At 49.3% G+C, this 12,547-nt stretch overlaps 1 protein-coding gene across 8 annotated transcripts in view; it reads right to left on the bottom strand.

Annotated features, from left to right (window-relative positions):
* Positions 1-12,547, bottom strand: part of Rap1gap2 (RAP1 GTPase activating protein 2) — a 219,898-nt gene that overhangs the window by 98,051 nt on the left and 109,300 nt on the right. For all 8 annotated transcript variants that reach the window (XM_034506215.2, XM_076936325.1, XM_076936326.1 and 5 more), the window contains one exon: positions 4,082-4,166. In XM_034506215.2, the coding sequence (XP_034362106.2) occupies positions 4,082-4,166 (85 nt within the window). The remainder of the gene's footprint in view (positions 1-4,081; positions 4,167-12,547) is intronic.

The raw sequence follows: 12,547 nt of genomic DNA, 5'->3' as shown, positions 1-12,547 counted from the left end.
TGGAGTGTGATTATCAAATGTGTGTGTGTGTGTGTGTGTGGTGTCTGTGTGTACATATGAAATTATCAAAGCATAAAAAGTTCAAAATAAAAATATGATAGTCTGATATGACCCTGGAAATAGAAGCAAAAAACAGGGAGGCAAGGAGAGATCTCCTAGATATAAAACAGGGTGGGGAGTGAGGAGCAGGCTGGAGAGATGGAGCCGTGGTTTAGAGCACTGACCACCCTTCCAAAGGACCTGAGTTCAATTCCCAGTACCTACATGACTAGTCACAACCATCTATAACTCCAGTTCCAAGTGAGCAGAACACCCTCTTCTACCCTCCACAAGCATTGCACACACAAAGTGCACAGATATACATTCAGGCAAAACACCTATACACATTTAATAAAAGTAAATAAATCTTAAAGGGGGGAGGGGACTCAAACAAGGGCCTTCAACATGGAGGTCTCAAGCTGTCCACAACAACTCAACCACCCTAAGCCGGAGGTCAAGAGCCCTAAAGATCAAGAAAGGGTCACTCCAGGAGCTCCGTGTCAGGCAGGATGAACGAACCCACAAGGAGCAGCAGCACTGAGCACACCTTGAGGCTCTCTGTCTGTGCTGAACAAGTCAGGGTGCTGTGCGCACTGTGGTTTCAAATCCCTGGAAAGAAGTTACCTTTATATAATGGTAACATTTCCTAGCCATAGAGTCAAACCTTAGCCACAAAACAAACCATGACAGACACAGAGACAAGATATAACAGAGTCTAACCAGTAGCATACAAGATCTCTACCTAGAAGGGCAAGGCCCAGTTCCCTTAATTCTTAGGCTGAGGACTTCCTGAGCTCAGTTCAAAGTGTTTTGTTTTTTAAAAAGACAGAGTCTGGAGCTAGGGATGCCTTCTGATCATGAGTCACAGAGTTCACCAAGGATGGTTGAGAGTCTGCCTGGGACTCCTGACACCCCTACACCCTCCCTCTCCTTTCAATAGGTCTCACAGGGGACTGTCCACATCCTCTGACTCTCAGTGTCTCCACTCCTCAGCGCTGCCATCTGCTGTCACCTCACCTGCCTGGAACGGGTCTTAGTCATATCCCAGAAAACACCAGGCCATTCTGCCCCATTCTCCTCTGCACAGGCCACACCATGCTTGGCCTTTCCCAGCAGCTGGCCCAGCTGTTCATCCCTCACCTTGAAGTTACTGCTCTTTCCCTCCGTGTCTATACCCAGCTTTTTCCAGAGTACCACCCTAAGGGCCTCTCTTCTTCCCACTCCCCCTCCTCCCTAGACAGCTGCCTTGGGCCTGAAAACACATGAACAACCTGACTCTTCTCCCTGCTGGGCAACCGCAACTCAGAAAATGCTTCTACCAAGTTAAGTTGCTCCAGACCTTGAGACAATTCTTGCCTCCTCTCTTCAAATCACCTTGTCTCATCAACCTACCACCTGAGAACACCAAGCTCTATTTCCAAATAAGCCTGCTGGTGCCCTGGGCAAGATCACATGCTCTTCCTGGTACCCTGACAGTGGCATCTGGTCCATTTGCTGATTCCCACTCTGTTCTAGTTCAAACATCCTTCTCAAGGCCATTAGGGTGGATGCTCACAGCTCCCATCACAGCCAGGGGCGGTGGACACCTGTGAACTCAGTACTCAGGAAGCCGAAGCAGAGGATCAAGAATCTGGGTTACATGGTAAGACCTTGACTAAAACAAAACAAAAACAAACAAAACTGAACCTTTCCAGTGCCCTTAACTAGGAAGATTTTTAAATCTTTAGCAAGAGTTCTGTTTGATCTAGAGCCCATCTTCAGGCCCAGACTCTCCCACCCTAACTCAGGGTGGTCCAGTGCTTCTGGTCTTTTCCAGTTCCTCTTCTTCCACCTCATCTCTGGGATCTCCAAGCTGCTCTGTGCATCTGGTCACCAGAGATACTGGTAAGATCCAGATCCCACTGGGCAATCTGAAGCAGGGCATGAGACTGCGTTCCTGAGATGCTCAGATTCTGAGAGTGTGTCTGGTCCCTTCACCTCACTTTGAAGAGCAAGGGTCTTGAATGCCATCCTGACTCCACCTTAGTGCAAGTCCTCCTCAACTCTCAGGGCCCAGCTGAATTAGCATTTCCTCAAAAGAAGCCCTGTCAGCCTTCTCCAAGATCTCTCCAAGTCCCCATGACTTTATTCTTCCTGAGTGATACAGAGCTTCCCCTGAGAATATTCACTTTCCCTAACTATCCATCCCTCGTTCTTGCCACTCCCCTTTTCAACTTCTGGCTCAATGGATGAACAACAAACCCCAAAGAAAAAGAGACCTCAGTATTCAGTCCACTCCTGGGTCACTAAGCAAATGTCCAGCACTGGACCTGTCAGCTCAGCAGTCCCTGTCGTGGGTCCTGTCTACTCTGAGTCTGTTTCCCCTCCTTAAAGCGGTGCTTCAAGTTTCCTTCCGGGGGGCCACCTCAGTCCTTCGCTCAGTTTCCCTGGTATAGGTCATGAGACCCAAACCTGTCCAATCACAGCACTCCATTTTCTCTAGCCAATGAGCTTCCTCTCTGGGACTCTGTAAGAACTACTGACAAAAAAAAAAAAAAGAAAGAAAGAAAGAAAAGAAAAGCTATTCTTTTTCCACAAGAGCTACTCAATCTATAGGAGCTGCCGTCATGTCACCATCCTGCTGTCGCTGAAGCAGGGCTTCACAGAGAATAAAAACATCACAGAAGAAAGCGGGAGAGAGGTCGACTCTCCCAGATACAGCCATGCCTGGGAAAGTTCCTAGGCTCAAGTGAGTAGTGTTTCTGTCACTCAAGAGTCCTGACTAACGTAATATTCAAATAAACACTGGGTGTTGAATGAATTAAATAGTCATACGAGTGAAGCCTGCCAAGAGAACTCTCTGACTCTTCCTAGGCTTCCTCATTCTCTCGTAAACTCTTGCTGTCCGTGAGCAGAGACAATCTTCCCACGACCAACTCAAGTCCTAGGGAGGCTGAAACTCAGACCCAACATCATCCTCAGGATTACTCTACGCCAGCAAACCACCCCAGCGGCTGGGTCACATACTATCCCGGGCTAGGCTGACAAAAGTGGCCTGGCTTTGGATGCCCAGGTATCCCCACCAAGAAAAGAAGAGTTGTACTACCATCTTGTACCCTGGCCCACACGCCTAGCCCAGTTAGGGCTCTGCTGCCATCGTGGCTTGGTGTGAGATAGACATATGCCAAGCGCTGATGCTTATCTGCTGCCTTTGGGATGCCATGGGAAAGGGGAGCCACACAGAGCAGCAGGGAAGAGAAGCCAAATTGTTTCTTGTGAGTCATCTCAGAACAGAGCCTCAGGCGGGACTGATGCCAACAGGCCTTGAGGTCTGTTGATGACTTGGGAGGCAGGAGACTTCCTCAGATCTAGTCTTTACCCAACAAAGGAAGTTGGGGGTGTGCAGCTGATCTAACAGTCCTCCCCGAGGACTAGCCTAGGACAGAGTGGTCATCCCATGGAAGTTAGAGGGGGAGACTGAACGCAGAAAGGCCTGGAAGGAGAGCACAGTCTCCTTTCTAGGAAGGGGGGATCCTAGGCATGGAATCAAAGATGGGGTTCTCTCTAAACCAGGTTTCTTTCTGACTGAAGCCTCAGAACAAGTCTCTCACAGAGACTAAAGCAACAGGCAACTAAACCACAGAGACCAGGGTAACAAAGCCAGCCTAGAGGGGCTGATCAAATGCTGTCCAAGTCCTAGGAGGGTCTACTTAGTCCCTGCCTGCCTTAGTTGGCAGCCCCTTTAAACACCCAGCTTCCTCCCTACAATATGGACTTCTTGTTCTTGGTCCCATCATTCCACATGGCTTCGCACTGATCTAAGCATCCTGCCAATCCCACCACAGCCTGTCTGTCTCCACTGCCCCTTGACACAGACACCCAGGCCTCAGTCATCCTTTCCCCTCACTCCACTAGACTTATCAGGACGCTGACTCCCAAAGTGTTGGGCCCTCCATGGTCACCACTAGAACAGAAACAGCCAGACAGAAGCTAGAACAGCAGGGAGGCTTCACAATGCTCCCAGCATTCCCTTCGTCCCACCTCTTGACTTTGAGCCTCTTACCTTCATGGTCGGGGGAGCAGTGAGAGGAGGGGACAGTGGCCGATCTGGGAGGGTCACATCCGAGCTGTTGGCCAGCTCCTGCTTCCTGCAAAGAGACCAAAGGGCACAGAAGCTGTTAGCAAGGGTCTTCCTGAGCCTTCCTTCTGTGATCTAAGAGTGGATGAGCTTGAAGACTTGGAATGATACAAAGTTGACTGAATCTCTTCATTGGGATATACTAACGTCAAAGCAGTATAGTGCAAGGCCCTGGTCCATCAACATCCCCTAAGGACGTGTAAGTCCCCAGATGCATGCCAGAATCTCCAAAGATGGAACCTGAAAAATCTGCTTTACCCAGCTTCCCACGTGATTCTGATGCACTCAAAGTCTCAGAACCACTAGTTCTAAAAGACACAGGACTAGGGTCAGAGGGAGACAGGGATCCCATGGGTGTCTCTGTCCACTTGGACACATGCTCACACACATACGCACACACACCATGGGGTGGGAGAGCTGGCACAGACCCACCCTTGAGATAACAGGGCTGCCTGCTGTAAAAGCTGCAGGTAAAACTTATTTTAGCCCATGTAGGGTAGGACCAGGTTTGAAGCAGCTAAACAGAGTTGTGTTGCCATGGAAACGATGCTCTCACACACTCCCCACTTCCCATCTGGCCCTTGCTGGTGACCAGGGAGAGCTTGTTTGCTGTCCCATCACCAACCAGACTGCTTAGGTTGGAAGAAACTTCTACAGCAAGTTATGCAACAGGACCATCTGGGCAGAGATGGGGGATTCCCCCAGTGGGCCACGAACTCTGATGTACCCTGGAGGGCAGGAATGGAAAGCCAAGACAATAGTACTGAGAACTGACAGAGATCACAATTGAGCTGTTAAAACCCCTAGCTTCACAGGGGCCCCATCCTGAAGCACCCAACAGTCAGTCTGTGCCTATGTTAAATGACCAAGACTCACCATTCCCCATTGGACTGAACACTCACTCTACTTCTTCCCATCCATTGTCCTAGTAATAACAGCCCCAATCCAGGCTGCTTCATGAAGGAAACCCACATTCCCTAGAGCCATGCTCCCAGCTTTCCAAAGAGAAATCCCAGCCCTGGAGCCTGGAGCCCAGATACAGTCTTATACCGGCTGCCCAAGACCACAGGCTAGAACAGTTTAACACCTCTTGAAAAACCAGGCTAGAGACAGGGCCATACTGTCTAGCACAGAGCCCCTTGCTTCCCTTGCAGCTGACCACTGTTCTCTCCTCTAAGCAGCCAGACAGGGAGGCTGGTGAACATCTGGCTTGGCTGAGGATCCACATGATTCCACTAACCTCCACCCTGGCCAGCTCCCCTTTCTCTCCTCCACCTGCCTCTGTCCTTACTTCTTCCTGCACCTTGGTAACAGGACTTAGGATAGCTGGAGTGAAAGAGGTCTCTTCCCTCTTGATCAAGACCGCTATTGGTCCAAGAACCATAAAGGGCAACACACACACACACACACACACACAGAGAGAGAGAGAGAGAGAGAGAGAGAGAGAGAGAGAGAGAGAGAGAGAGAGAAGAGAAGAGAAGAGAGGAGAGGAGAGAGGAGAGAGGAATGCAGCAGCTTTGTCTGCCGCTCAACACAAGCTACCAACCTCACTTTCCATATATCAACTTAGCTGTGGCTACTGCTGCACCCTCACCTGCCTCCCATTGAAGCTGGTCCAGCACAGCCTCTGCCCTCTGCCCTCTGCCCTCTGCCCTCTGCCCTCTGCCCTCTGCCCTCTGCCCTCTGCCCTCTGCCTCTTCCACTCAGCCCTCTTTCAAGCAGCCACTGCTTCCCTTGATGAGTCTGTCCCATAAAAACCAGAAAGGGGAAGAGGGAAGGTTGATCAAGGGTAGGAAATAGCACCCTCGGGTACCCTAAGGCAAAGATAAGGGCACCTCCTTTGGGAGCTGGGAGGCTGACAGAGAATAGAAAAGAGGCAAATTCTCCATGAGAGAAGACAGGCTTATCTAAGCTCAATTTAGAACTTCCACCCATGCCTCTTGAGATGATTTATGAAGATGACTTACGACCTTAACTGATGGCAGTCCTGGATCTCCAGGAACAACCCTGGAGATGGAGGAGGAGGATGTAGTGAGATTTTTATATCACTCATTGATGGACACTATAAACAGCCATGCTATCTAGTTCTATGTCCACACCCATGGAGCCAGAGTAAATGCAATTACTGTCTAAGATGCAGGAATCCTCTACCTTTTCCCATGCACCAATCTGCTTTCCCTGGATGCTGGATGAGCAACCAGGACCAGGGAATGATAAGGACCATACAAGGTAGCTTCCAATCAGAAGGCTTTCCCAAGTGATAGTGAGGCAGGAGAGAACACTCATGGCCAACAGGTTCCTTCTAACTCCCAAGATGGGTCTAGGAGTCCAGAGGGGAAGAAAGATGGACACAAGGATAGCTACTACCCTGCAAAAGACTCAAGGTGCACATGGACCTTTACCCATGCATTACAACCCACCTTGCCTTGGTATATAGACAGCTTCATGTATACCTATAATAAAGGCACATTCCTGCTTCCATTCCTACTTCCTATTTAAGAGCTAAATGTCTATTGTCGGTTAAAGTGTGTCCCCTCAAAAAAGAGTATGTTGACATCTCAATCTGTAGCACCTATGAATAGGGCCTTATCTGAAATTAGAGTCTCTGCAGATGTGACGGAGGTAAGCCAAGGCTGTGAGCTAGGTCTTTCACATGCCCAGTGCCCGTGTAAGAAGAGAAGCGTACAGGCCCACATCACGTGGCGGCATGACGGACTTAGATGGAAGAGTGATGTGTTTGCAAATGGAAGGATGCTAAGCAAACAGCAGCAAATAGAAGAGACAGGAAAGACCCTTCCCAGCCCATCATGCTACTGTGTTTCTATGGACATCTTACTGGATGTCAGAACTGAGAAAAGAAATGTCTGTTGTCTCAAGCCAATTCTAGTACTTGATAAGAGCCACCCTGGGAAAGTAATACACAAGTTCTCATGAGTACTCTTAGCCTTGTGAACGAAAGATCAGAATGAAGAAGGTGAAATTCAGCTTCTACCTCAACCCCGCCCCCTACTCTGACCAGCTGACCCAAGCTTGTCCTGCCCTAGCCCTCATGACAAGGACATTTACATGTGAGCAATGCCTCCCCCAGGACACCAGGGTTAGACCCAGTCACCAGCTGACACAAAGATAAGGTGGGAGCCGCATGCTCAGTGGCGTTCCTGCTCTCTCTCTCACTCAGCAGACATATCACACATGAGTAGGGGAAATTGATGTGACTCTATCCAGGGACAACCTTGACCACTCTCATTTGTTATAAGCAAAAGGTAAATCATTACCAGAAGTAATGAGTTCCTTGTGAGCCGCGGTGTCGTGAACCTGAGATTAAAAGCCGCCCTCCCACTAGTCCAGACAAACAGGAACATATGCTCTAAAGTCACATGGCCCCATATTTACCCAGGGGCCCTTGAGAACACAAAGGAAAGGTGCTGATGATAAGGACAGGTGGTGGAAAGGAGAAGGGAAGAGGAGGATGGCAAGAAGGCAGAAGGGAGGAGGAGGAGGAGGAGGATTTTACTCTCAGCTGAAATAGAGAGGCATGAGGGCACTGAATGGGCAGGTCATCCCGGGGTTCCTGGAGTTGCAGCCCACTCAGCATCTCAGCTACTGCAGAGCCAAACAATGTTCTCTCCTGGGAGATTGGCTCCTCAAAGCATAGGAGATCCCAGGGCAGAGAGGAGGGTGCTGGGTAGCCAGAAGCGCCCCCCCCCCCAACACACACACATGACTTTAGTAAAATGCAGTCTCAACAAAGGAGAACAGAGGGGCCTGGAGTAGAAGCTGGGCAGAGTCCTTGGGAGGTCCCTGTGACACCATCTCAGCATCCAGGGCCCAGGTCTCTACCCTCAGAAGGCTGTGACCTGGGCCCCTGCAACAGCACACTGTCTGTACTTATTACTATAGAGAATGCCCAACAGTTAGAGTCAAGTGATTCCTGGGTTCAAGTTTGGCTCTTCCTGCTACTCTGTCATGTGACCTCACCTCTGTGCCTCAGTGCAAATGCAGGAATAGTGATGTTCTAAGGAATTAAAAGCAATACTGTAGAATGAAGCTTATACAAATATAGACTAGGGCAATGACAACATTGCCAATGGGATTCATGAAATGGAGATCTGGAACCATCAGGATGGCTCCGAGGGTAAAGCCACAAAGCCTGATGGCCTGGGTTCAACTTCTAACCCCGAACGGTAGAAGGGAAGAACTGACCCCCACAAGTTGCCCTCTGACCTCCACCTGAAAACCATGGCATGAGGATACACCAAGGTACACATGCACACACACAGGTGTGTGCACGGGTGTGCACTTAATTAAAAAAAAAAAAAGATACCAATCAGTAAATTAAAAAAAAAAAATGGTGATCTATCTCTGAGTGCAGAAAGAGAAGCAAGGACCTAGGCTGTTTAAATGTCTGGGAAAACACTTCATCATCTCAAACACAGCAACAATCCTTGCCCCTGGAGATTTGCTCTCAGTATCATAACCACCTACTGGTTAATAATCAACAACAGGAAAATACCCACCTCTCAACAGATGGCCCCGGGGCCAGGTGCAAGGCCTCCCTTTGGCAGAGAGTTCTAGAAAACCTTCATCTCCTTCCACCCTGGCTTCCCAGCCACCCCACAGCCACTTAACACTTGCTTCCCAAATAAGCCAAACTAGGGGAATACAGACAGCTGTATGCACTGAACAGCTTCTCAAGAAAACCAAAGAAAAGGGGACGCAAAGCATGAGTCGCAGGAGCAAAGGACAGAAATGATCCAAATGTCCCAGCCGATGAATGGGTAGCCCAAACGCAAGTCGTCCATAAAATGGAATATTGTTTTACCACAAACAGGAATGATGTGTGGATTGCACTGTGATACGGTGAACCCTGAAAGCACAGAGCTAAGTGAAAACAGCCAGTCGCAGAGGGACACACACTAGATCAGTGGTTATCAACCTGTGGGCCGTGACCCTTTCACAGGAATCACCTCAGACCATCAGAAAACAGAGATTTACTGTTACGATTCACAACAGTAGCAAAACTATAGCTATGAAGTAACAACAAAGTAACTTTATGGTTGGGGGGAAGGGAGGGTCATCACAGCATGAGGAACTGTATTAAAGGGTCATGCATTAGGAAGGACGAGAATCACTGTTCTAGATGGTTCTGTTTCCATGAGAGGTCCAGAGCCAGCAAATCCAAAGCCAGAATGCAGATCAGTAGTTGCCAAGATCTTGAAGGAGGAGGCAAAGGGAGCAGGGCTAACTGGTGTCCACAGTGTTCTGGAGCTGGACTGTCATGATGGCTGTGTGACCCAGGCATGTACCAAAGCCTGGAGAACGCCACATACTTTCAAAGAATGAACTTCATGGTACATGAATTCTATCTCAATTTTTGGAAAAGGATCAAGGAAAGGTGGGATGGAGGATCCTGCTGCTTAATTTCCTCTCCAGCTGCCTTTCCATCCCCTAGGCTCCAACTGATGAGAGTGACCTTGCTTTGCAGCAGGAGCAGTGAATAGGCAGGGTCTGAGGGGGGCTTCCTGCCACTGCCACTGTTGGAGAGCCCTTTCTGCCCCACACTCAGCACTCATAAGCACCAGCAGCTCGGTCATGAGTTAGGAAAAGATGTTCGAGTTCTACCTTTTCACAAGGCCCACCCTATAGAGCCAACTAGGCCTGAAACGGTCAGTGGCCTAGAAACTAGAACAAAACCAGATGCTCCAAGAAGACTCAGCCTGAGGCACAGGGAGAGGAGAGGTAGCTTGGAAGTCAGGCTGAGCTCTGGCCCTGATGAATGGACCCTCTACTTCTTGGTGTCTTTCTCGATCCTTTGCAGAGAAGACAAAATGGATGAGTTGACTCTTGATTCTTGTTCCCTCTATAGAACTAGTCTTCATAGGAGCAGAAAACCATGTGCTACTGGACAAGTGGGTACAGCACAGACAGCAGGGACTTGGCAGTGAAGGCCTCATGCTCAAAGAAGTCTACCAGAAGCCAGTGGTGAGCCAGGCAGTGGTGGCACACACCTTTAATCCCAGCACTTGGGAGGCAGAGGCAGGCGGATTTCTGAGTTCGAGGCCAGCCTGGTCTACAGAGTGAGCTCCAGGACAGCCAGGGCTGCACAGAGAAACCCTATCTCAAAAAAACTGAAAAAACTAAAAAAGACAAACAGAAGTCAGGTGTGGTGCATACCTTTAATTCCGAAACACAGGAGGCAGAAGCAGGCAGATCTCTGTGAGATCCAGGCCCTGGTCTCCAAAACAAGTTCCAGGAAAGCCAGGGCTATACAGAGAAATCCTATCTGTCTTGAAAGAACAAGAAAAAAAAGGAGGAAGAGGAAAAGGAGGAGGAAGAGGAGGATGAAGAGGAGCAGGAGGAGGAGGAGGAGGAGGAGGAGGAGGAAGAAGAAGAAGAAGAAGAAGAAGAAGAAGAAGAAGAAGAAGAAGAAGAAGAAGAAGAAGAAGAAGAAGAAGCAGCAGCAGCAGCAGCCGCCAGGCTCCAGCCTGAGGGAGGAGACAGGCAGTGTGTGAGCACAAGTGTGAGCATCTGACCAGCCTGAATGTCACTCCCAGCATCAACCCTGACTAGTTATGTGGTCAGTTCATTTCCCCTTCTCTGCCTGTCAGCTTCCGAATCTGAAGTGGTGTCAGTCTCCCTACCCTGCCATTTTGAGAGAGGCTTAGAAAGCCCTCACTCACTGGGTACATACAGCAGAAACACAATGGATGATCACCACAGCTATGGTGATGATTGCTGTCATCCCATCCGAGAGAAGCAAGTCTAATGGAGGAGCAGAAAGCCAGTCAGAGAGCAGAGGAAAACGGAGGCAAGAAAAGATATAAAATCTGGATAACCTGGATGTGGGTGCTCCAAAGTCTAGGAGGCCCCACTGCATCCCTGGTGAAAGACAGAAAGGGGTACACAGATGCCACACATGTTCACATGGGCTGGGGCACTAACATCTATCCTGCCATGCAGGGCCAATGTGGAAGGAGGGCAGGATCCCTGCAGAACTGACAGTAATGAGAGGGTACGGTGCAGGCAGATTCTGCCCCCTTGATGAACCTTACAGGAAGGAACACACATTGCTCACATATGGACACTCAGCAGGGTTGACCTAGGTGTTCCATCCCATCCTCATGTATAGTCTAAGGTCACCACAGAGATTCAGAGCAGAATGCTGAACCTTCGGTGACTTGAATCTCCCCCAAACAGCAACCCGTCCTAAAGCAATTCAATTCCATGGTTCATGGATACAGAGACCAGCAGCACCTGGGAGAAACCCGGGAGATGTTATCTGATAGCCTAATTATAAAGCCAGAGAATAACAGATGCCTCTCTCCTCAGAAGTCAGCTCAGGCTGAGCATGCCAGAAATGAGCAGCCGTAACCCCACAAGAGTGTGTCAGGAAGGACTACACGTTTATAGACAGACATTCACAAAGCGCCTACTGAACTGTGGACCCTACGTAAAGGAAGAGAAGAAGAGGGAGCTGTTAGAGTTTACAGATTCCCATAAGTGCACAAAAAGCAGAGACCCATGCTGTGGGGGAGGGGGCGAGGGTTTCCCAGGAGATCATTAGCTATGCTAGACATAAATTCTACTAAAACCCACACTCAAGTAGCAAGAGACATCTGCATCTGAGAACCTGGGAAAACTTGCTCAAGGCTAGATGGCTGCAGCATCTCCTCAGATGTGTTGGTTACAGATGGCTCTGCCCTTCCCAAGAGAACCTTGAAGCCCTAAACTAGGACAAGGGTAGGAGAAAGAGCAGCCAGAAGGCACAAGATACAGTAGGGCTGATAGACCATGGAAAGACAGCTGTGAACCCGCCAGGTCACCCTCAACGGGGTACCCACATAGGCAAGTCATCACTCCCTGAGAAGATCAGTCTTTGCTGAGCAAACAGCTTTCAGCACTGACCAAAGCATTATAGCTCATGTATGAGCAAGTGGTGGCTCCGGGGCACCCAGTGAGGGCCTCAGGACCCAACATGGAAATGAGAGAGGAAGGGTATGCACCCCAGATCTCTGACACCAATTCCACTGGTCTTTCTCTTCACCATGAGAAATGCATCTTTGCCTGGCCTGTATATCACTGCGGGGTGTGAGGGAGAACACCACCTCATGCCCTCCCCCGCCCTCTAACCTGGAGTCTGGCAGTCATGGCAAGCTGTCTCTGCAAAGATGGAATTTCTGAGTTATTTCCAAATATACAAGGTGATCAAGGCAGAAATGAAAAGCACAAACCACCCTAGTGGCACCCCATTCCCACATAAAGGAAACAAAGAAATATATATATGGAAGTACCATGAGGTCCAAGGAAAAGAGAGCCCATTCTACTGGGAGATGAGCTAAGGCTTCAGAAAGAATGTGGCAGCTGTCCTTCAAAGGCTGACTGCAGCAATCC

The sequence above is a fragment of the Arvicanthis niloticus genome, chromosome 6 (genome assembly GCF_011762505.2).
Source record: "Arvicanthis niloticus isolate mArvNil1 chromosome 6, mArvNil1.pat.X, whole genome shotgun sequence".
In the NCBI taxonomy this organism is placed as follows: Eukaryota; Metazoa; Chordata; class Mammalia; order Rodentia; family Muridae; genus Arvicanthis; species Arvicanthis niloticus.
The sequence above is the reverse complement of the archived record's forward strand: the minus strand, read 5'-3'. Positions and strand labels throughout refer to the sequence as shown.